Below are 25,117 nucleotides of genomic sequence, written 5' to 3' on the forward strand. Positions count from 1 at the left end.
CTCCCGCTGAGCTGCGCGCTGTTGGACAAGCCAGCCCAGACTCCAGGGGGAAGAATCAGACTGCCGCCAGTCATCTCCAGAGCGGAAAGTTATGGGATGTAGGTACTGACTGGTTACCCAATAACTACTTTGTATTTGAGGAGAAAAAGTGAAATGTTACATGTCATTTGCTCTGCTTTTTATTTGATTTTTGCCTCACTGCAGTGAAATCAGTGAGCCTGGCCTTGACTCCCTGTTAGGTTAATTATGATGGTAATAATGTTAATTGCATGTGGACAGCAGTGGCAAGAGGGGCCTCAGAGGTGAGGTGGAGCTTTTAAGCGTGAGTGACGGGGAATATGGTTGTGCTGTTGACTGAAATAGGAAACCCAGAAGGAAAAAAATGTTTGGTCCAAACAGGATAATAGTGCTCTGCACTGCAGGTAACAAAATACCCAACCAGAAGTAGCCTAAAACCCTCACTTTTCTTCCAGAAGTCTGGAGACAGGTAGTTCCAGGTTTGGTTCAGCGTCTCAAAGACGTCAGGACTTTCAGTCGACCTCCCTGAGAATCTTGTGACCTCCATCTCATGTTGCAGGATGTCCACCTGAGCCGCAAACATCCATTATTGTTTTAAGGACAGAGAAGGGAAGGAGCCCTCCTGGTGTCTCTCATCCCCAGGAGGTCCATGCCGGGTTTCTCCTGAGTCCCCTTGGCCAGGGATGTGTCACATTTCCATGTGTTAGCCTCAGAGATTGTCAGTTCACAGGAAGCCAGCTCAGCTAGCAGGGAGAAGGGTATTTGGTGGGAAACCGACAGTGTCTTCCACAGTGATGAATTCCATTTTCTCTCCCCACACAGTTGACAGAGTCTCACTTAGCAGCCTTAGAGAGCTTGAATTAAATGCACTAAATCATAACGAATTAGTATTTTCTAGATACCTGTTAGTTTCTCTGTGGGCTTTTTCCCTTTTACTTTGTGGTTGAGAGCTACCACCACTTCTTAACAAATAAAAGATTTAATTATTCCCCTTATACTTTAAAGTTTGAATGAAAGCTCTCTGGCTGCCATGAAGACCCGCATCCCCATTATGCATCTGTCGGGATTACCTCCTTGTATCATTCCACGTCATATATCCCTGTAAGTACCTTTACATATGTACATACGGGTTTATAAGAGGAAGAAAATTCTGTAGACGTGTGAGCCATGTTTGCTTTAGAACCTGGAGACTCAGAGAACCCGCTGGTTAATTTGTAGTTGTAAATTGAACCAGGACAACCAGTTCTAACTGCTCTCATCCCTGAATGACAAAGGCAGGCTGAGCTGAGCCTATGGTGTAAGTAGCGTAGAACTAAGAAAATAACATATCCTCAGCTAAGAAGAAAATGTCTTGGCTCAGACCTGGTCTGGATGTCTGAGATTGCAAAGTAATGCTTAATTTCTTAAATTGGATAAAATTGGAGTCCTTTAATCTGTGTATCTGTAATTCCCTAATTGCATATTTTTAATCCAATAAAATCCATACTGGTAATATTAGCATTTGTAGATGCAAAACATTTGAGCTGAGAGTGTCAACTCCTTTGCTAGTGAGAAGTAGGAAAAGCGAGGGGAAAACCTGAGGAAAGAAGCTCTGGATCTCATCTTGTTTCAGTGGCGGTTCGTTCATTCGTTCATTCGTTTGACATTCAGAATTGCTGCCGTTCCCTTGGTGCTGGGGTTGGAAACATAACTAAGACCGGACCTGTCTTTTGAGGTGCAGGCGGTGTTACGAGAGTGCAGTCAGCCACCCACTGTCTCGTCACAGCCCCACAGTAGAAAAGTGGACATAGGAGGTGAGCGTTGTCCACCTGACCAGCTGCAGGGCCGGTTTTCTTTACAGTGTTAAAGAGCTCAGTTTCTGGAGTTGTGTTAGTGTTTTGGTGTTGTAAGATCGTAACATTATGTTACGGTAATTGTGTTTGAACCAAATTATAGTGTGTGCCAAGAGAAGGCCCCACCTACTCTCCTTTCTGATATTTCAGAAACAGATTTCAAAACAGCATGGTGCCTTGGGGAAATTTTTATTTCCAAAATACCTGAAATGGTTGATTACAGATACTGACTTTGTAATTTTCTAGAAGCTGTATTTCTGAAAGTCATATTTTAAATGTTAAAAAATATTGTTGGAAAAATTGATTCTTCCAACCAAAAACAAAAACCGAAGCAGCTTAATGCCTTATGTACCTACAGACTTCTCTGTAAGACTACACCCAAGAAAGAAAGCAAAAATTGATCTCCAGCTTAAAGTTTCCTCTTAACTCCCCTCAACCACTTAAATCTGACCCTACCTGAGACTTTAATAGGCAAACAAGATCATGTGAGTCCTAACTCAACGGAATTGAAAGAAGTCCACATCTCTCCATTTATTTATGAAGATCCTAGGTGGGTTTTGACAGCCACCTTTTGCTCCAAATCCCAGTCCTCATTTCAGTCTCAGTCTTTTCAGGCCAGCTCTTCCCCATGCTTCTGCTTCCTGTGGGTGCAGCCTGTTTAGATCCCCGGGCATCGGCACTCAGGGTCCTTGTGTGGGCAGGACTCCTCTCCTGGCTTAGTACTACCAGAACTGGAAGTGACTTCGAGGTGGACGTCACACTCATTCTGAAGTTCCTCAGCCACCCCTGCTGCAGGGCGGGCATTACCCCCTGCTGCGGAGCCATTCACCGCCTTCTGGGGACTTGGTTCTCCCGCACAGTCTCCTTTCCCGCTTCCCCATCTTCCCTAAATCCAGAGGCCTCCAATTCCTACCCCGCAGCTAGGACTTTCTTAAAAAGATGCAGAGAAAGTGTTTTCCTAACCCAAGAGCATTCACCTTTCCTAAGCCTAGCCATTCGCCTTTAGCAACATAAAAAAATGGCAGAAGTTTGAAATTATAACTTTTCTTTAAATGGGCTCCATGTTCCTGGCCTCAAAGTACCAGCGCTTCCTTTCCGGTTTGGGCCTGGGCATGGGCAAGGCTTCCCCTTGCCGTGGGCAGTTTCCAGGTATTGTGACGCTTTCCCTATAAATATCCTTTTTCATGTGTTACATAGGCTTATATTAATAGTTTGGGTCACAAGAATATTTTTAGAATTAAATGCTATAGAAGAATTGTGTCCAGGGGCAACATAGGGCCCATAAAATGGCCATTTCTGGTGCTTCCCAAAGTGGCACGGAAGTGTCTCTAGGGCACCCTGCGCAGGGCTATGCCAGGCCTCAGGGTGAGCACAGCGAGTCTTCCTAAGGCACTGACTGCCCAGCACATCTGGAAGAAATGTTTAAATATTAAAGCTAGCAAGCATGTTGTGGAGTAGAAAGCAAAATTTATAATTTAAGGTAAGATGTTTTAACCATGAGAAACTTCATTTGAGGGCTGCTCGCCCAGACATCTCCAAGGTTCAGGTAGCTCTCTTCCAGTTCAGGCAACTTTGGCGAAAGTTTAAGAAACACCATACTTAAGAAAGTACCGTCATACAAAAACGTATAACTTTTTGAAAGGTTTTCTGTTACAGCACTTGTTAGAACCTTGTCTTGCAGATAACTGACAAACTACATTCATTCTTATTTTATGTAATATGTATATGCCAAGAAAGTTGTGTTTGAGTATTTATAAATCCATTTAAAATGCAGTGGGTACTTTTTAAGGAACATTAAAATAAATTATTTTATAAATAATCACCCCCCAATTATTAGTTTTGTAAAAGTACATTTTTCTCTGACTATAAACATCCACTTATTTTTTCAAATTTAATTTGTCCTAGCTTTATTGAGGCATAATTGACAAAAATTGTATATATTCAGTGTGTACAAGATGATGATTTGATACATGTACACATTGTGAAATGATTGCCACAATTAAATTAATAAATACATGAATCACATCCACTTAAATTGCAAATAGTTCTTTGTAAATTTGGGGGAAAATGTCACTACCATTGAATTTCATGACTCAGACCAATGAAAATTTAGGATTATATTTGTGCTGAATAATTTAAGAAGTATTTTTTAGATTCCTGACCGTATTAAAGATCTGTATTATTTCTGATATTTGTATTTTATTGTAATAACACGAGTAGAATAAAACCATCAGTTCAATCATGAAGTTCCTCAGGGCAGATTATTAAATAAGCATGAGATTAACCAGGCTAACTTCAAAGTTGATTTGGAATGTTGTACTCTTTACTGCTCTAAGCAATTATATTAGTCAAATATAAATGTTCAGTACATTTTCATTAACATGCTGTGTATGGCCATGTACTTCTGAATGCTTTCTTGGTCTTCGTACAGTGTTGTCATTCAATGAATGCTTAATAGAAAGGCTTATTAAAGTATTTATTATGCCTAATGTAAAAGTGAAAATGAAGATAAGTTAAAGTAGAATGGATAAAATGTAATTGAAATGATTTAGAGTCCAATTTACGTCCATTTTTCTGTTAATTTAGAAATATTAAAAATATATGACCACAATTTGAGATGTGTTCAAATATATCATTATGGACAAAATAAAAGCAATATCTTTCTTACTATTTCTAGATTATTTGGAAAAGAATATTAGCTTTTTTCAGTCCAAAAACAGAAAAAAAAACACTAAGTTAGCTACCTTATTTATTAATTCAATAAATATGTGGGTTAAGCAACTGCTTATACAAGGTTTAAATGAGATACAGAACAGATACAGGATGGTATTTATTATACAGAAACCTTTATAGAAATTGATAGTGTTTTAATGATTCTTTAACCATGCTTATAATCTCTATTGCCTTGGGAAAATAATAATAAGATAACAAAATGTTACTGACTTATGTTGTCTCTGAAATAAATTTTAAATCATCGTATTAGTCTAAAAATGCTATCTGAGTTTAGGTAATATGGAGAAAGTATATGTTTTTCCTAAGAATGTGATTAGATCAAGTCTTGCAAAGTAGTAAATTAACTTTGGTTTGATTTAAATAAAATATTGTTCACATTAAGACTATTTAGTAAAACCAGAATTGTGACCATTGGCTCCTCTGTGATCAGAGGACAGAGCACAGGGACAGGAGCTGGCTGTTTGGGAAATGCTGCCTTGTGCTGGGGTTTTCTGGTAGAGCAATGGCTTTTAACTGCAAACAGAATTATGGCAAGTTGTTAAAATGTAATTTTAATGAGTTTTTATATATTTTTTAATTTCATTATTAGGCTATCAGCTGCAAAGGTCAACACAGTATATCCTACACTTTGTCCAGGAATCAGACTGTGGTGGTTGAGTACACACACGACAAAGATACGGATATGTTTCAGGTAACGCCTTTTCTTTTTTTGATAGAAATTTTAGCACATTTTCCCCTCAATTCTGCATTTTGATATGTAATGAGAACTTCCAGCACAGTAGTATTTGGTGATGTCCAGGGGAAAGAGATACAGATGATATAAAAGTTATTCCTATTTGGTTTTTGAAAGATTAAGAAAAAATGTAATTCTTAAATTGTAGAAAGAAATTGTAAAGGCTATGTTCTCAGATCTCAAAGCAATAAAAATAGACATTAATAGCAAGAATAAAATATTTGAAAGCCAACATAATCAGACTGCTTCCTAAACTAACAATTGAATCACAGAGGACATCAAAAAAACTGCATTTCTAAGCCTTTTCTGCAATAACTATTCCCAATAATAGTATGGGAATACTATATAGCGAAACTCATGAGCTGTGGCCAACAGGTTACTCAGAAGAAAATGCCTTCAGTGCTTTCATTGTCAGAAAGGAAGGAAGGAGGGAGGGGGGAGAAGGGAAGTGGAAGGAAGAAAAATCAGAAACTAAGCATTTATCTCAAAAAGTTCTTTTTAAAAAAAAGATAGTAATTAAGAAGTACAGGGTGGGTTCAGGAATAGTTTTAGTGGTATATAATAGAAAGGAGAAGGAAGGAAATAATTTAAAAATTCAGCCGTTAATGAATTTAAAAAGAAGAGAATTAATAAATATATTTGGTACTTAAAACAGAAAATTAAAATTTAGGCTAATAACAAAAAAAATATATAAGTTGGAAACAATGAAACACATTTGCATTTCCATATAGACAGTTACATTATTACATAAATGATATTGAAACAAATGTCAAAAAATATTACAGATACTAATGTCATACTCTATGCCAAAATAAGTTATCAAGATTAAACATTTAAATGTAAAAATGAAGGAACAAAAATGTCCTGGAACAAAATTTATGTGAATTTGTGTTCTTCAAGTGGGGAAGGATTAATAACAAATGAAGAAATAGATGTTTTTACGTATCTTAGTCTCTTTCTAAATGTCAAAAAAAAATTAAAAGACAAAGTTGGCACAATTTAGGCAACAAATCAAGTAGTCAAAGGATTGATACTTATAATATATTAATCACTTTTCCCATATTTAAAAAACCAACAAAGAACAAAATATATAATTCTCAAAGGAATATAAATGGCCAATAAACATATAAAAATGATTTTTTAAATACCAAATAAATTAATAAAATACTCATTACTTATTCACTGGAAAATATTAAATAACATAGCACTGTAAAACATTGTGTGGAATTGAAACTCCTGGCGGGACTGGGAATTGGCATAGCATTTCTACAGGGCAGCATTGTGGTGTTACCAAGAATTTAAACAGTCAGACCCACGGACCCAGTAATTCTGCCTTTAACAATTTTTGCACATAAATAATTAAGGAATATGAACAAAGATTTAACCAGAAAGATGTTCATTACAGTGTTGTATATACTGATAAAAAACTAGAAATAAATCTACACTTCCAGCAGTAAATAAGAATGCTTACAGTATGGTACATTTAAGTGCAAAACACCATGTAGCCATTTCATGATTATTAAATGAGAAATACAATAAAATAAGTGAAAAGAGGCATATGCCCACTCCATGCTGTATTTTTTACATGCACACACAACATGTATGAAAGAGAGATGGAACTAAAAAGAAATGCCCTAGCTCTTTCACTCTGTTTTCTATAACATCATGATGTACATGCTTAACCTGGACCATCTACATCAGTACTTTTGATGAAGAAAGAAGGAAAATTTTATTTTTTTAAAAATATCAATAGTAGTCATGAACTTCACCTCAGACTGATAAGAAGAAACAGACTGACGCAAACTTTTCTTCTTCCTCTAAATTTTGTCTCAAAACTTGGGAGAAATACCTATTTTTCCTTGTGTTCATCAAATTAAAAATTAATAGTGAAAATAATGTAAAGTAGCCATCTTGGAAAGAAAAGTTTATAGCAGCATCTCATACCATAAAATTTCAACTAGGTTGAAGATGTAAAGATGTTTTTTTTTTTTTTAAATTAAGTAACAGTATTAGAAGAAAACGGGGGAATTATCCTATAACTTAAAGTAAGGAAGAACTTTTTAACTATGAGACAAAACCCACAAACCATATAGGAAATGATTGATACCTTTTGTTTTTTTAGAAAGTTAAATTTTTGTGTGGCCAAAATATAATAAAGTAAAAATAAAAGACAAATAGCAAATGGGGAAGATACTGGCAATTCTTATCACAAAGGGTTAGTATTCCAAATATAATAAAGTACTCATAGAAATCACTAAGAAAAAGACGTACAATTAAATAGATGAATGGGCATAGGATTTGACAGTTTATCAAAAAAGGAAAATAAGTAGCTCGTAAACATAAGAAAATATGCTCAACCTCACTTACGAAAGGAGAAATACAAATTAAAATCACATAGAGATACTACTTTTCACTTATCAGCCTGGCAGAAATCCAAAAGGTTTTGTTGAAGTTATGGGTAAAACAGACACTCTCCTACATTCTATAAATTGGTATAATCTTTGCAGGGTAGTGATTTAGAAATAGTTCCGAAAAATACAAAATGTGTGCATGGTTTGACTCAGCTCTTCTATTTATAAAGCTCTTCCTTTTCTAGAGACTGACCTCAGAGATATCCTTATGTACATGTAAAATGTTGGTTGTACAAAGTTATTACTTAAAGCATTACTTGATAGGAAAAGATTGGAAGCGACCTAAATATCCTTCAGAAGGGGACCAGTTCAGTAAAGTTGGGTACAGCTATTCAGTGAGTCTGCCAGTTTATTTATAATTAAATAAAATAATTTATTTAACAATAAATAAATATTTTTATTGTTATGTTATTTTTATTAACAATAAATAATATTAAATAAATTGAGTAATATTGATAGTATTATATTCAGTTAAGGTTAATGTTAAATATTAATAAATTAAATAATGTTAAATATATTAAACATTGGATATTACATTATTAAATGTTGAATTAGTATTGTTAAATGGTTTAAATAATGCTTATATGCATTAAAAATCTCCAAAAGGGTAAACAAGGCATTACCGAAGCAGTTGCCTTTGTAGGGAAGGGGACTGGGCAGGTCATATTACACGGGGATGTTTTATACTTTTTGATTTCGGAAGCATGTGAATGTATTAGCTGTTTAAAAAAACTAACCAATCCTAAACAGACAGATAGATGAAAGCCAGACATAGTCATAGTCATGGATATAAAAACAGTTATTTAAGCACCTGTTTCAACTCAAGAGTAAGATTTATCATATTTGGGCAATTTTTTTTTTTTTTTTTGCAAGGGAGAGAGCCTGGCAACTCAGACATTGCAGTCTTTTTTCAAAATTTTTTTAGTTTAATAGATTTAAAAATTTAGATTTACAAGATGGATTCCATTACATGTATATATTGCATAGTGGTGGAGTTTGGGCTTTTGGTGTACCCATCACCTGAGTAGTATACGTTGTAATGGGCAAAATCTTAACAGTGTTTTAACTCTCCGTGCCATTCCATTATGTAATCTTCTAAATGTCTTTTCTTCTTACTCTACCAAAGAATATCTCTTACTAAATAAGTATATGCATATACTTACCTTGGTATTTTTATGGACCCTCATAATGATTTTTTATACTTAACAAAATTATGCATTTTCAACTTATAAGATTTTTTTCACTACTTATAGCAGTAAAGATTGCTAAGATTTTTTTGCCAGTATTAGTAAAGATTTATAAGATTTTTTGCATAGAGAAGATTCTTAATACTAAAAAAGTGAATCAAGAATATTTCACAGTTGTCAGTGATACTTTTTTACCACTTAAAACCAACAACTTTTTTTTTTTTTTTTTTTTTTTTTTCTACTGTTTTAGAAGTCTATGGGTTTTATTCAAATCTACTTTAGCAGGCAGTCCTTCTGTTTAGTTTTAGCACAAAGATGTTGATCTAATTTTGTGAATTGTGGTTTTAATGGAAGTTTAATGTTCAGAGCCTTTGAGGTATTATTTAGGTCTCCTTGGTTTATCTGGTGCAGCTGGAGTCTCCTTGGTCTCTCCTGGTGCTGCCAGAGAAGATGGAAGGCATTTTCCTAGTCTGGGCTGCTCGGGGTCTTAGTGATGGAGGACAGGGTGTCAGAGTCCTCCTCCTAATGCTCTTCAACTTCTCCAATGTCTCTGGGAAGAGAAAGAGAATCTTAAGCCCATGAGATTAAAGAGGCTTCCAGAGCCAGAATGCTTACTGCTGGTCGGTCCCATCACTGGTTCTCCCTGCCTGCCACGTTATCTCTGAGTAGAGGAGGTCTTGAACTGTGGGTTGCAAGAGATTTTCTGGGCTGGGCCACTTGCTAACACTGGGTCCCTTTTACCAGTTCTGCCTGTCTATTCAGCCCAATTTCATTTTTAGGCTTTCATTATTCACATGAAGATGGCAAGTATAACACAGTGGGCTAAAATAATTAGTTCACTTACTAACAACATCTTCTAAGTAGTACAGTCTATGCTGGCAATGTCACATTGTTAAAAGATACCATTTCATGACACTAGAAATTTTGTGACTTTGAAAAGAACTTATACATAGGTTTCTTGAACTGTATATGTGATTTTTTGTATTTATAGAAAATGGATATTTCTTTTTTTTTTTTTTTTTGTAATTTTCTTTTTTTTTTTTTTTCTTTTGTATTTTATTTTATTTTTTTTTTATTTTTTTATTTTTTTTTTGTTTTTTTTTTTTGTTTGTTTGTTTTTTTATTTTTTTTTTAATTTTACAGAATCAAAGAGTCTAACAGTATATCTTGTTAGATACAGTATGTCCTCATAATGTATACATTATTTCTTGTACAATGATATGAAATAATATGGGAAATATTCATGATAAATTATTAAGTGAACAGTGCAAGTTAAAAACAATAGTTTCATATTTTTTTCCCCACCCCCCCTTTCCCGAGTCAGCACCTTCAAGTGTTACCACTCCCCAAACGGTGCGCAATGCACTCATTGTGTAGGCATACCCCCATCCCCTCCCCCACCCCCCCACCTCAGTCTGATGTCCAATTGGTGTCATTTCCAGATTTGTATTTAGGTGATGATCAAGGAAACCAATTTTCTGGTGAGTACATGTGATGCTTGTTTTTCCATTCTTGGGATACTTCACTTAATATAATGGGTTCCAACTCTCTCCAGGAGAACCATAGAGATGTTGTATCTTCATCATTCCTTATAGCTGAGTAGTATTCCATGGTATACATATACCACAGTTTACTAATCCAATCATGTATTGATGGGCATTTGGGTTGTTTCCACATCTTTGCTATTGTGAATTGTGCTGCTATAAACATTTGGGTACACGTGCCTTTGTTACAGAATGACCTTTTTTCCTTTGGGTATATGCCCAGTAATGGGATTGCTGGGTCAAATGGCAGGTCTACTTGAATCTGTTTAAGATACCTCCATAATGCTTTCCACAGAGGTTGCACTAGTTTGCAGTCCCACCAGCAGTGTATTAGTGTTCCTGTCTCTCCACACCCACGCCAACATGTGTTGTTTTGGGTTTTTTTGATAAAGGCCATTCTCACTGGGGTTAAGTGATATCTCATTGTGGTTTTGATTTGCATTTCCCTGATGATTAGAGATGTTGAACACTTTTTCATATGTTTGTTAGCCATTTTTATATCTTCTTTTGAAAAATTTCTATTCATGTCCTTTGCCCACTTTTTGATAGGGTTGCTTGATTTTTTCTTGCTGATTTTCCTGAGTTCTAAATAGATTCTTGTTATCAGTCCTTTATCTGATGTGTAGTATGCAAAAATTTTTTCCCATTCTGTAGGTGGTCTGTTTATTCTCTGGACTGTTTCTTTGGCTGTGCAGAAGCTTTTTAATTTAATCATGTCCCATTCGTTTATTTTTGTTGCTGCTGTGATTGCCTTGGGGGTCTTCTTCATAAATTCTTTGCCTAGGCCAATGTCTGTAAGAGTCTTTCCTACATTTTCTTCTAGAATTCTGATTGTATCACGCCTAAGGTTTAAGTCTGTTATCCACCGTGATTTGATTTTTGTGAGAGGTGAAAGCTGTGGGTCCTGTTTCAGTCTTCTACAAGTGGCTAACCAATTCTCCCAGCACCACTTGTTGAATAGGGATTCTTGTCCCCAGAGTATATTCTTTCCCGCTTTGTCGAAAATTAGGTGACTATATGAGGATGGTTCTATATTTGGATTTTCTGTTGTGTTCCACTGAAAACCAACAACTTACTGTGATGGCACATGTAGTAGGAAAGTCAAGCACTATTAAAGTGTGAGACATTGAATTCCTTTCAGGAGAATCTTGTTTCTTAGTCATTTTTCAAAGTTTCATGTAGTATTCTTTAGTGACATGTTGTGACAAAGTGTACTCTTCACTGTTGTACAATCACATTTTACTCAAATTGTTCACTTTCTTTTTTCTCATCTCTGCAAAATGAATTGAAGATTTAGTTGAACTTTTTCAGCTTCCTATTATTAACTTACAAGTGCTTTATGCACGTTCTCTATTTTGTCACAATGAATATCAAAACACTGAAGAATTAATGAAATTAATAATTTTTTAAACTGCAAGTTCGTAGCAGTGAAGAATACAATGACAGCTTGGAGCTACTGCTTTGATTCATGCTAAAGCACCAGCAATTTTACCCACATTGCTTTAGCACCATTCGTGCAAAAATCAACACTGTGGAAAAAGCACTTGCCATCTTCGTATTACTATGAAAGCAGTTTCTACCTCGTGGTAGAAACTTGACAGGGTCTCAGGGACCCTCAGGGGTTCATGGACCACATTCTGAGAAATACTGATATATACCAACCTTTTAATTTCATAGCTGAGAAATCTGGGCCTTTGAAAAGAAAAGTAACTTAAACTAAGGTCAGAAAAGGTATTGGCCGCAGAACTAAGATTTAAGACTCCTGAGTTCTTCATTCTCTACACAGTACCAACTCAGACCTCTTTAAACAAAGCATGGTAAGCTAAACAAGAATTTGTATATTTCTTCAGAAAACATAACACGTTTTCATTTTACTAAAGTAACCTGATTCTATTGACAGACTAACTGGACATACTGAAAGATTAATGTCAGACCATTTTAAGTAGAAAATTAAGCAACTCTCAGAAGGCCTTGAGAAGACAAACTTGTTTTAAATTTTTCCTCCTTTTAACAGGTTTATATGTCCAAAGTCTACCCTTGAAAAATTCACTGAGCAGAGAGCACCACAACATTCCCATTTCTCTAGTGTGGACCTCAATGTGAAGGGCTGTTCATTTTAGCCATTCCCATTAAAAAGACTTCTAGGTTGAGTATTTAAAAGTAGAACATCAGAATGGACCAAAAGCAGGCCTTGTTAGATCTGAATTTAAGAGATCGATTAGGTGTGATAGAAGTCTGAGTTAATATAATCAGAATAAGATTTGGTTAATTATTTTCTGGAGTAGAGGTAAATATTGAAAGGAAAAAGAGAAGAGTCTAACAAGACAGTAAAACGTAAAGGAGAAAGTAGTTGATAGAAGGGAACAGAGGAAGTGACAACATGTCTTATGAAGTCCACAAAATGAAGTAGAGTGTGGCAAGTGCGTTTTGCCCACAGGGCTGCGGGCTGGCCGGATCCGCAGCCAGTGTCAGTGGTCAGTGTCAGTGGTCCTTCCTCCCTCTGATTTCTCAGTTTCACGGGCTCTGAACCTGTGCTGCAATGCCTTACATTTTGAGTTTTCGTTTGTTTGGTTTATAGTTTAGTTGGTTTACTGTAGTTTTAGATGGTAATATGATTAACATTTATATAGTTAAGAGAAAAATGTTAAAGAATACATTTTTCAATAGCTTTTTCTTAAAATATTGTACTTATACATGCACATCCGTGTGCATGTGTGTGTGTTTCATACGGTTCAAGCTCCTTGTCACAGTCCTTCATTCATTATTTTAATTTCTTGACCATCTACTGTGTGAGAAACTCATCTGGTTATGGGGATAGATAGCTAAGGCTCCCCTCTCGCAGAGCCTGTATTCTAGAGGAGGCAGACAGTGACAAGTAAGCAAGCAGTCGAGGCAAAGGCAACAGCGAGTGCAAAGGCCTCTCGACAAGAGTGCAGTGATGGAGGAGGGAGGAAGTGAAATGAGATGAACTTGGAGGGGTAGGTGGAGGCTGGGACAGGTGGGTCCTTCAGGTCAGGTAAAGAGTTTGAGATTTATTCTAGGAGTTTGGAGAAAAGCTGTTGGAGGATTTTAAGCAGGGAGGAGGTATAGTCTGATTTACATTTTTATAAGATTTCTCTCTTCTCTATGGAGAAGAATCTAGGAGCCAAGTATTTAATATGAAAACAGGGAGACTAGTTTGGAGGCTAAGGTAATGGAATCTAAGTAAGAGCTAATGATAACTGGAACTAAGATGGGAAAAGTGGAAGGATTGAGTCTGTGTGTGCATGTACAGTTGACAGGATTCACAGAGGGCTAATGTGGCCATGGAGGAAAGTGCAGAATCAAGGATAATTCTTGGGTTTTGATGTTTAGCTTGAGCAAACTGGATGCCAGTCAGTCACTGACAGCAAAACCTAGAGGTTGAAGGGAGAATCCAAGTTCTGTTTGGATTTGTTACATTTGAGATACTTCCTGAACATACAGGTGGAGATGAGTCTGCTAGTCTAAAGCTCAGGGAAGAGATCAAGGCTTTTTGGCTAGTAAGTGGGATTTGATGATGTTGTCTAGAAAGAGAACAGAAAGAGTAGGGAAGGGAGCTATTTGCCAACTAGCCTAGAAGTGTTTCATTATTTTAATACCAGATACTGATGTACCAGGCTCATTAAAGCCCTGGATTTAGCAATATATTGATTGTTGGGACCTTAGCATGAGTGGTTTCAGTAGAGTTGTGGAGAAGGAAGCCCAGTTGGAGTGGGTTGAGAAGGGAAGTTAAAGAGATGGGTAAGGAAATGGAAGAGGTAACTAGTGACAGGTTTTCCAAGAAGTCCTGCTGTTAAGTGAATCAAAGAAATGGGGCTAGAGCTTGAGGGTTGCTTGCAGACAAAGGAAAGCATTTTTAAAGAGGGGAGACTAGTTCAGAGCATGGCCACTCAAACTGTGCTCTGCCAAGCAGTGAAGCGTTTGTCCACATACAGAGTGAGATGAGTACCAAAATTGAGAGGAAGCATTTGGTAACTTTTATAGCAACTTGGTATTGCCGAAACATCCAAGCCAGATGATCATTTTTCTATTATTTTTATTGTATTGTTTAAAGTTATCAGTAACAGGTTAAAATTTTCAAAATAAAAGAAAACAATAACAAAAAATAGTTCTTAGAGTTTGATAAGCTCCAGAATGTGTTTGAGAGCTGATGGCATGATCCATTGGAAAGGGAGAAATTGATTCAGGAGAGAAAGGGGGTAATATTAGGAGCAGAATCTTTGGGAAGGGAGAATATTGGGATACCAAGCATTAGTGGAGAGATTGCTCTTGAATAGGAGCAACAATATTTCATTCTTATTACAGGAGGGAAGTCAGAAAATAAAGATGCAGATGCAGGGAGAAGGGTAGAGAGAGATTGGTGGGGGAAGATGAGGGAGGCCCTTCCCGGTGCTTCAGTATCATCTTACATGTCCTGGCTTCAACTGACACCCAGGCAAACCCAGACTTTTCTTACATATGTAAAATTTTAAGTACTGAATGGAGTAAAATTCTCACTAGAGCCTATGAATAGCCACTATATCAGCACTCTATGAATATCAGATGAAATTCAGAAGCATCTTGGCTGATGTACTGTATGAATATCAGATGAAATTCAGAAACATCTTGGCTTGTCTACATGACTGCCTTTCAAATAGTATAGAGTTGATCCAATAGTCAAAAAAAAAAAATACAGGCTGCAAGTTTTCCACATTGAGTGATTTTTCAGTAGGAAAGTAACTTAGATTTTTTCCTGGCAAAAGCAACATGAAGCTTATGTCCCAAAGTATAAAATTTTACTGGCATTCTCTAGATTTAAATGGAAGTGAACTGATAAACAAATCTTATATGACCAGTCAGATAAGTGTCATGACTTAAAATCATGGATCCTAGCATTGTGTTCCACTTAGAATAAAATTTCTTGTTTTACAGTCAATTTCAGTTAATTCACCAAGACATTAATTTGATACATTTGGTTGAAGCCAGAATGTGGTTCTTCTAGAAGAGAGTAATTTCTGTAAACAAGAAGGAACAGTTGTGGGACATTTTAGAAGACCGTGGTTTTAGCTTTGAGCTTATAACAGAGTTTGAAAAGTCTTTTCCCTCTTCTGTGGAGGTTGACAAAAATGAAGACAGAGACTGTATCATTGTGAAGGCCCCAGATTTTGTGAGGTGATCAGGAATTTTAGAACTTTTTATGTTTCACTCCTAAATTTCATTGTAATGAAGGTTCAGGATGGGCTTGTTCCCGAGTATGGAGTAGGCTTTACTTTTCCTTACACTTTTCTATATTTGTTAAATATTCTGCAGTAAGTATTTGTTACTTTTCTAATTTTCTTAAAAAAAAAAAAAAAAGCTTTGTAAAAAGATTAGAGCAGTCTGAATCAACAGAGCTTCTGAGTTACATACCCAGTTTTTAAATAAATCCAGCAGAGGGAAGACTTTGGAACTTTAGAAAGATGAATTGTATGATATGATTTTATCATACTCTAATTTAGATTTTATGTTGCATTTTTAAACAAGTTATATGTTTTCTAAACCTGAAATGCATGCATTAAAGCAGTATGCATCTGTTTAAGTTGATGAGTTTCAGTGAAACTAATGGTTTAGTTTATTCCAGGCACATTTCATTAGGACAAGAAATTAAGGGTTGCAAAAAATAAGGAGAAACATATGTCTATTTTCTCTTGGTTTTATAGAGATAGTCTATGAATGAGAATATATATGTGAGATTTATAAAAGAAATTTAATAATTTTTCCAGGAAGGAAGCAGAGCTAAATGATACAACATTTTTTTTTTTCACTTTATTCACTTGGATAAAAAATGTATTACATTGCCTATAGAATTTTGAGATCAGAATAAAAATGCCTTGGAAATTGACTTTTAGGGGCCTTATATTTATACATCTCAAGGCTCTCTTCATTCCTTTCATTTGCAGATTTGGAATCAAAATTGCTATTGGTAGGAGAGAACATTAGTATCATATTTAGCAAGAAGGTATTCATTTACATATAAATGATTTTAACTTAAGTCTTTTTGACAAATAAAACATTTATCACTGTTTTCCAGTTAGAGATTTCATAGAATAGCATTACATAAATGTTTTAATATTCCATCTTGAGGATTTCCTTATTTGTAAACAAATAACTTTTCCTAGTTCACAAGAGAGCAATATCGAATTTATTGAATAGGAAAAGCTATGTGAGAACTGTAAGACCTTCCTAATGAAATATATTCTTGTCAGTGTTTAAATCTTACAAAGAAAAGTAAGCCAATATAATATTATTGGCACCTTTTTAGACTTCCCCAAGAGAGTTTTTTAAAAATCCAAACTGAAATTGCCAAGACCGGCTTTTAAAATCTTTTGTTTGACTACATCCCAAACTTTGAGCCAACTCTGTATCATTCTCATATACACTGAGGTACTGATAATAGCTGTTTTCTCTCTGTGTCTGGATTAGGGCTGTTCAGTGCTGTGAGTCACTATTGCATGTACTTAGAGAAAACCATTCTGTGGAATTGGGCAAGAGAGTAGAAGGCAAGAATTCCTTTGTTTATTTAAAATCTTGCTTTTTTTCCACCTGGAAAAAAAACAAAAGAATAATTTGCTGTGAAAGTAGTATTTCTTCCTGGATCCAAGAGATAAAAACTAGGTATGGCAGAAGAGCTAATGTTTTCCTCTTAATTGAGCTTTCTCTTAATACTTAAAATATGATAGACTAATCAATGGGCATAAAGTTTCAGTTAAACAAAATGAATAATTTTTAGAGATCTACTTTACAACATTGTGCCTACAGTCAACAGTTACTGGATGTGTGCTCACATATTTAAGAGGGTAGATCTCATATTGTATTCTTACTACAGTAAAATTACAAAGTAAATGTTTTTTAAATCTGATGGTTGGTTGCCACAGTATCTCCGTTAGTTAAATAGAAAAAGGAACACAACTGAAAGTGTATCATTAAATTCTGACCCTCAGAGCAGAGATAATGAATGTTAAAGCGATCCCAAACACCCATTGGTGGGAAGAAAATATGGCAAGCTGATATTTTTCAAGTGGATCATGAGTGCACTTGATCTGTTTAGGTGGGCAGATCAACGGAAAGCCCTATCGACTTCGTCGTGACAGATACAATTTCTGGAAGTCAGAACAACGATGAAGCACAAATCACACAAAGCACCATATCCAGGTTTGCCTGCAGGATCGTGTGTGACAGGAATGAACCTTACACAGCACGGATATTCGCAGCCGGATTTGACTCTTCCAAAAACATATTTCTGGGAGTAAGTGCTATTAATTAATAAGTTCATTGTTCCAAGAAAAACATCCATTATTATGACATAGAAAATTGGGGCAAAGAAATTTACTTTGCATGTTGCCTCTAGTTAGATTTTGAGATTTTAGTTTTCAAGTAGCCAGTTTGAAAAGCTATCATTAAAAATCTGAAAATTATTAAAGCATTACTTGTTATATTTGTTATATTAATTACAATATGTACAGTAATTACTTTGTTTAAAGTATGTGTATTAACATTGTGCATAACATATTTATGATAGTTAAGAGGTTTATTTCAGAGGGAAAAATAAATGGCCAAATCTAAATCAGAAGGACTTAACGGAAAATGTTTAGTGAGTTATTCATTCATGGAAAAATGTCTTATTGAATGTTTGCTGTGTTCTGTACTGGGTATTAGCAATATAGTATCACAGAGAACAAAACAGATTAAAAATGCCTGCCTTTTTACGGTTTCCTTGTAAATGAACCCAAAAATTTTAGTGACTATCCAGTTTTAATATAATTCTCTTTTGAGTCGGGATATTTTTGCAAGAAAAAAGAAAACACTGAAAATGGTCTAAGGTAAACAATAAATAAAAAAAATATTGTCCCATGTAATAAGAAGCGCCGAGGAAGGCCATCTCCAGGGTTGGGTGACCCAGTGGCTGTAAGACACCCAGGGCCCCGGGTTCTTCTGTCTTGCCTTCCACCACCCATAGCGCACCAGCTTCCTCAGGGGAGATCTTGCTGCGGGCCAAAGCTGGCCACTGCACTCCAGATGTCCCCTAACATTTGGCAGCTTCCAGCCGAAGAAGAGATGGCAGAGGTACTGTTTTTCCTTGTCTCTTCTGAGAGCGAAAAAGCCTTTGCCTGAGACCTCCGGAAGACATCACCTGTGTCTCATTGACCAGAACCCAGTCACGTGCCCATCCCTAAACCAGTCATCAGGGAGGGGCGGGGGCGTGGTGTTGGTTCTCCCTAACCAGCATCCACCCTCCGTCAGGTGGACAGTCTGGGCTCCGTCCCCACGGTGTCGGGGGAGCTGTGGTGCAGGCTCCAGGAGTGTCTGTCCTGCCGTCCTGTCGTGCTGCTCATGCCGTCCACCTTTGAGGGTGTGATTGGCGCGAAGACATATAATGGCCGCAACTTGTTGGCTTAACATTTTTTGAGTTTTATACCTTTAACATGAAGTCATTTTTTTAATGACTCTTCTTTCTTCTGTATCCCAATAACAAGTACATGTGAAACATTTTTAGACAGTGGGATAAAAGCATCATGCAAGTACAACTGAAGAAAGAGAACATACTAGATTCTTGGAGCCACAAGGGGGTGTGGGGAGGGTAAAAAGAACCCCTGAGAGAGAAACGCAGGCATCAGTTTTTTTTAAGCTCTTGAGATGAATATAATGTGTATCCAGTGATAAGTCATTCATCTGTTTCAGCACTTCTTTTATATTGTCAGAATAATTGCATATTTTATCCTTGTGATTATTACCTTTAGATAGAAAATGAAAATTTACACCTTCCTCCCCCTCTGCCCCTACAATATTTTAAAGAAATTCCAGAATCCCTTCAGCTTGAAGACCATCTTAGCAATCGTTTTCTGTTCCGTGTTCTGTTCTCCAGGAAAAGGCAGCAAAATGGAAAAACCCCGACGGACACATGGATGGGCTCACTACAAATGGTGTCCTGGTGATGCACCCAAGAGGGGGCTTCACCGAGGAGTCCCAGCCTGGGGTCTGGCGCGAGATCTCTGTCTGTGGGGATGTGTACACCTTGCGAGAAACCAGGTCCGCCCAGCAGAGGGGAAAGCTGGTAAGTGGGCTCCACTCTGGAAGATGTACCAAACTACAAAAACCTAACTCAGGGACTGTCGTCCCTCCCGCAGTTCATAACCTTTGTGTGGGAACGAGTGCCGTGTACCCTAACCAGGAGAACGGGAATTCTGCAAGCACCCGAGAGTTAGAGGGAAATGGCCTTATTTCCTTTAAGCTTTTCCCATAGTGGAAGTAAATTACCTTCTGCCACTTAACCACCTTAAGAGCATAATCTTTTATTATGTACCTCACCACAAAATTCTACTTAAATTGACTGTAAGGAGAATAAACTTATTGTTATTGTAAAAAATTTGCTGATTTGAAAAAATCCTGAGCTGTCTAAGACCAATTAGTGAAAATTTGAATTAAAGAATTTTTTTACTAGACTTTCTGAAACTAAGAAATAATTAAGGTAGCTTTTTTCCCCTTGAGTTCATAGTCATAAATTAATACAGAATTCTCTATATTGTCCACCAAAAAGATAGTTAAAACGTTTATTTATAATGATTCATATTCTGCATTGACCTGCCATATTAATATCTTCCTGTAAATATCACCATTTAGCATCATGTCCTAAAACAGTTGGTTTTTTAACCCTTTCTTCTATGAAGAATAATCATAATACCTTAAATGGGAAACTTTGAGTTTCTGATTTTGCCACAGCCATGTGGCACAGCCACTGAAAGATTCTTAGTAAACTGTCCATTCCTGTGCTTTTGATTATTGGGTAGAAGCTAGAACAAGAGAACAGAGAAGCTAGAAAAGAGAGAGTTCTTCAAAACTCTTGTAGAAAAATGTTTAGGGGGAATAGAGGATGTACCCTAGCACTTTCCGGAGAGAAAGAGGGTCAGCAAATATTTCTAAGCTGGAAAAAGAAGATAGGGGGACTGTTTTACTAACCTGGTTTGCTGTTCTCTGCTGGATGGTTTTGTTCAGGGAATTGTTACTTTTATATCTCTTTTATACTGTTGTTTGGCTACAGGCACAGCTTCTGCATTTTACAGTAAAGCCTAGTCTTGGAGCATCATGGCTGAATAAAATATGAGAAGCACTTTCTAAGAAAGCCAAGTAAATTCAATAAATTTTGGTTAAACAGTCTCAAGAAATTGTAACTAGGGAAGGAAATGTGAAAGCAGTTTTTCCAAATAACTGTTTCTGATCATCAAATAGTTTTACACAAAACTGACCTAGGTTGGCTGAACTGGTTATTGATCATTATAACAGAAAGAGTGCAGAGTCAGTCACTGGTGGCTGGGCACAGACGGTGCATTCACATTACAGATGTCAGCTCACTTAATCTGCACAGCAGCCCTGTGAGGGAAGGGGAATCATCCCCATTTCATGGATGAGGACAGTTTGGCATAGAGAAGTCAAATACTGCCCAGTGTCACAGGGTTAGAAGGTGGGAGCAGATGGGATTCAAACTCAGGTCTCCCTATTGGAGAGTCTAGATGCCTACTGACTGCTCTGTGCCATCTCGTGGGGAGCCACACGGCTCTCACCTGGAAGGGTTTATGCCAGAGCATCTGCCTCCCTGGGCGAGAATGAAGCATACACAGGCATCTGTGGGAGGCTTGTTTGTCCGGGGGGGCATGTCACAGGGTGAGTGTCTTGTCCACACTGGTTATTGTTTGTGTAGTCACCCAGCTCAGACAGCTGTGTGTGCCAGAGAATTTTACAATGCTACCAAAAAGAAAGAACTCCAAAAATGGCTTGTATTAATGGGTTGTATTAAATACAGAGACTAATTTTGAAGTTAGTCCCTGTGAGTGACACTTAGATCTGTGTGAAATTGTGCCGTGCTGTTCAATAGCATGCTGTTAGCCTGGCCAGTAGGAAAGGTTTCCATCAGTCTGATCTTGGGCTTGTGGGAGACTCTGAACAGATACATTCTCCTGCCATCTTGTCCTGTTAAACCTCTGGGGAGCAGTTTGTCTCTGCCTGCAAGCAAAGCCTACTGATTCTTTGAGCTTCGGTTTCAATTCATGGCTCTGTGGTCCTGTACATGTTGCTGGTAGCATTTGATATAAATTATGTCTCTCTAGAGATTAGATTCTGGGGACAGTCTCTGGCAGTACTTGTCATTTGCAATCTAATACAGAAATATGGGATATAAAGTGAGCTACTGTAAGTCCCAAAATATTTGTTTGTTATAGCAGTTGTAGATGTCCCTGGTTCTCACAGAGTGGAGCTAGTACTAGTGGAAGATTATGTATTAATATTGTACTCAGCATTTAATATGAATTAATACACTAATGTGTTTTTAACAAATTGCCATGGTTTTTTCATCGTTACAACAAGTGATGGAACCTTAGTACTTTCTTTAATCAACAAAATTAGTTAAATGTGGGGGAAATGTCTTTTCAGGCACTGAGGCCCCTGAATAAATAAATAGGTGAATGGACTTTGAATTGTGTCCTACTCATTTAGCTAGTTAATGACAACATATGGTAACATTTATAATACTCTGGGAGTCTAGGAATCCCTTGAGTATTTTATTAAATTATATTTGAGGTATTTTATTAAACTACACTGGCTTTGTATAAAATTAAGTAAATTTGGTTAAATAGATTTGCTTACCTAATTTTAGGTAACATCATAAAAATAATAGTGTTACTGTGTGCAGGCTCTACAAATTGCTTTACATTAATTCTCTCTCAGGTGTTGCTTAAAACAACCTATGAGGTCAGTATTATTATTGTTCCCATTTACAGATGAGGAAACCTGAGTTTTAAAACATTAGTCACTTACTAATAAGTGGTGGATGGGGGTTTGATGTCTCTATATTGTGCTTAGTTGATATGTATGGACCACTGTGTTTTAACTATCTCTTCCACAACAGACTCAGTCTCTGTGCCTGCACTTAGCTTTTCTTTTTTGGTAGGATTTAAAAAATAAAATCTGGGCCGGGCGCGGTGGCTCACGCCTGTAATCCTAGCACTCTGGGAGGCCGAGGTGGGCGGATCGTTTGAGCTCAGGAGTTCGAGACCAGCCTGAGCAAGAGCGAGACCCCATCTCTACTAAAAATAGAAAGAAATTATATGGACAGCTAAAAATATATATAGAAAAAATTAGCCGGGCATGGTGGTGCATGCCTGTAGTCCCAGCTACTCGGGAGGCTGAGACAGGAGGATCCCTTGAGCTCAGGAGTTTGAGGTTGCTGTGAGCCAGGCTGACGCCACGGCACTCACTCTAGCCTGGGCAACAAAGTGAGACTCTGTCTCAAAAAAAAAAAATAAATAAAAAATAAAAAAAATAAAATCTGAATCCATGCTTCTACACAGTGGCTAAGAGTATATCTTCACATGCTACCTCCTGCATACTGTATTCCAGAGAAAAACTACACGTTTGTTCACAGGTAGAGATAGCAAACAAGAAATAAAAGGTAAGAGGGGAAGCAGACTAATTTTTGAGCAGTCATTATATGTTAATGGTTTCAAAGTCAGGCCACCAGGTTTAAGTCCTGGTTTCGCAACTTAGTAGCTCTGTGGTCTTGAATCAGTGGCTTACCTCTCTGTGCCTGACTTCCAAATCCATTAAATTAGAACAATACTAGTACTCATCTTGTGGGATTTTTGTGAGAGCTAAGTCAGTCCAGTACCTGGAAAAGAGTAGATCAGTGCTGTACACAGTAACGCTCCATAATTGGTTAGTTGTTACTACAAAGCAGAGGCCAGGAGCTGGGATCTGACAGTGAACACCAACCAAGTCCAGGGCTCTGCCCTCAAGTTCTATAGTCTGGAGAAGGTCGCAGATTAGACAGTGAATCATTAGATCAACAGATACTGTGTGATGAGCACAGTCAGAGAGACAGTACTGGAAGGTACATGAGTCCCTCGGAGAGGGAGAGACACCTGCCCTAGATGTGGGGAGTCAAGGGTACGTGGAAGGTAAAGGATCGCAGACCCCACATTTGTGATAAGACTCTGTTGTTTACCAAGAACTGCCCTACAGGGAGGAAAGAGAGAGGTAGTTGTCTAACGGCCAGAGGCAGGGCCACCACCAAATCCCAGTTCTTTAGACACGGCTACATCCTGAGCCGAGACCCCCTCTGAGGATAGGTCAGCCAGGGAGGGGAGCTGGAGTACTCCCAGGGGGACCATGGGGTACTCAGGATGGCGTTAGGGTGAGGAGGGGCTTCAGCAAACTCATAAAGGGCTGTTTGGAAGGGGTCATAATGTTTGTCGTGTGCAGTATTAAGTTTTATCATTTTATTGGGACTTTTAAGTTTTTCTAGCTGCTAATATTTGGTACTTTCTTATTAGGAAGAGGCTGTTTTCTCCATTCAGGGAAAACTTCCAGGGCAAAGTGACATCCCAGTGAGACCTGAATGATGAGTGGAGTTCGCCAGCTCAGGACTCGAGCTAGACTGTGGGGGCTGGGTTGGAGGATTCTAGGCAGAAGCTGCTCTTGCACCTGCTGTGGGCAATCCAAGTCTGTGAGTTCATGGACTCCACTCCCTCCGGCTCAGCGTGGGGCCGTCCTGGTTTGAAGTAAGAAAGGGAAGAGTTACAGCTAGAGAAGTCGAGTGGCACATTGGGAGTGACCTTTCAAACATGTTGAGAAGTTTGGGCTTTATCTCGAGGGCAGTGGAAAACCAGCGAGGTCTTTTGAACCAAATATTGACATTTCCGGTTCTTTCCATTCTGCCCTCCTTCCTTCACACCGTTCTTTTTCTCCACCCCAACCTTAATGGAGCGCACCCCTGGCTCTGTGCCCAGTCCTCTCTGCCCCACAAGGACACTGCGTGGGCAGTCTCATCCATTCCCATGGCTTCCCCAGGTGCCGATACCTCCTAGATGAATCTCCCAACCTGGTCTGTCTCCCACGCTGCATTCACACGTGCCTGGTGTGCACGGCCACTCCAGACACTCTGCACAACCCTCCGGTTCAGCACACCCAGAACTGAACTGACCTATCTTTTCCCCATAATCTGCCATTTCTCTTTATTTCCCTGGCTGTGGAAAGCCTTACTCTACCTAGACAACCAGATATATAAAAGTCTTTCTTCCTCAAATCAGGAACTAAGTGCCACCCAGTCTAATTCCTTAACATCTAATCCCTGCACCTAGTGCCCATTGCCATTTACACCCTCTGTGTTGAGGTGCATCTACCCTCTCTTCCTAGAGAGAAAACCCAGCTGTCTCCTCTACCACTGGTCTTAACACCCCCCCAATCCATTCTCTAAACTGCTACAAGTGACCTTTTTGAAAGGCAAATCAATTCTTTTATGGCTGCCTAAAACCAGCCTCGCCCTCCAGCCTGGGTCTCTGTCCTGCCCACCAGCACCCTGAGCTCTGTCCAGCCTTGTTTAACTACCAGTTCAGCCTCACTGAACTCTTTGCCGTTCCCCCGGTGCACTTGCTGTTTGCCTCTCCTGCCTTTTCTGGTGTGCCCTCCTTCCATCCTGCCTACTGACTCCTGACATCTTTGTCCAGTCTGTTCAAGGAAAGCCCTTTTAGAAATCATTTCTGAGTATCTTCATTAAAGTAATAGTAGCAAATATTGACCTAGTGTTTACTGCGTGCCAGATACTATTCTAAGAACTTGATATTACCTTATCTAA

General features: G+C 37.9%; 1 protein-coding gene across 1 annotated transcript in view; it reads left to right on the forward strand.

The window, feature by feature from the left end:
* The window catches only part of PELI2 (pellino E3 ubiquitin protein ligase family member 2), a 157,362-nt gene that overhangs the window by 130,724 nt on the left and 1,521 nt on the right, over positions 1 to 25,117 (forward strand). The window contains exons 3-5 of the mRNA XM_069464974.1: positions 5,173 to 5,274; positions 17,546 to 17,743; positions 19,361 to 19,549. Of these exons, the coding sequence (XP_069321075.1) occupies positions 5,173 to 5,274; positions 17,546 to 17,743; positions 19,361 to 19,549 (489 nt within the window). The remainder of the gene's footprint in view (positions 1 to 5,172; positions 5,275 to 17,545; positions 17,744 to 19,360; positions 19,550 to 25,117) is intronic.

This window comes from Eulemur rufifrons, chromosome 2 (assembly GCF_041146395.1).
Source record: "Eulemur rufifrons isolate Redbay chromosome 2, OSU_ERuf_1, whole genome shotgun sequence".
NCBI lineage: Eukaryota > Metazoa > Chordata > Mammalia > Primates > Lemuridae > Eulemur > Eulemur rufifrons.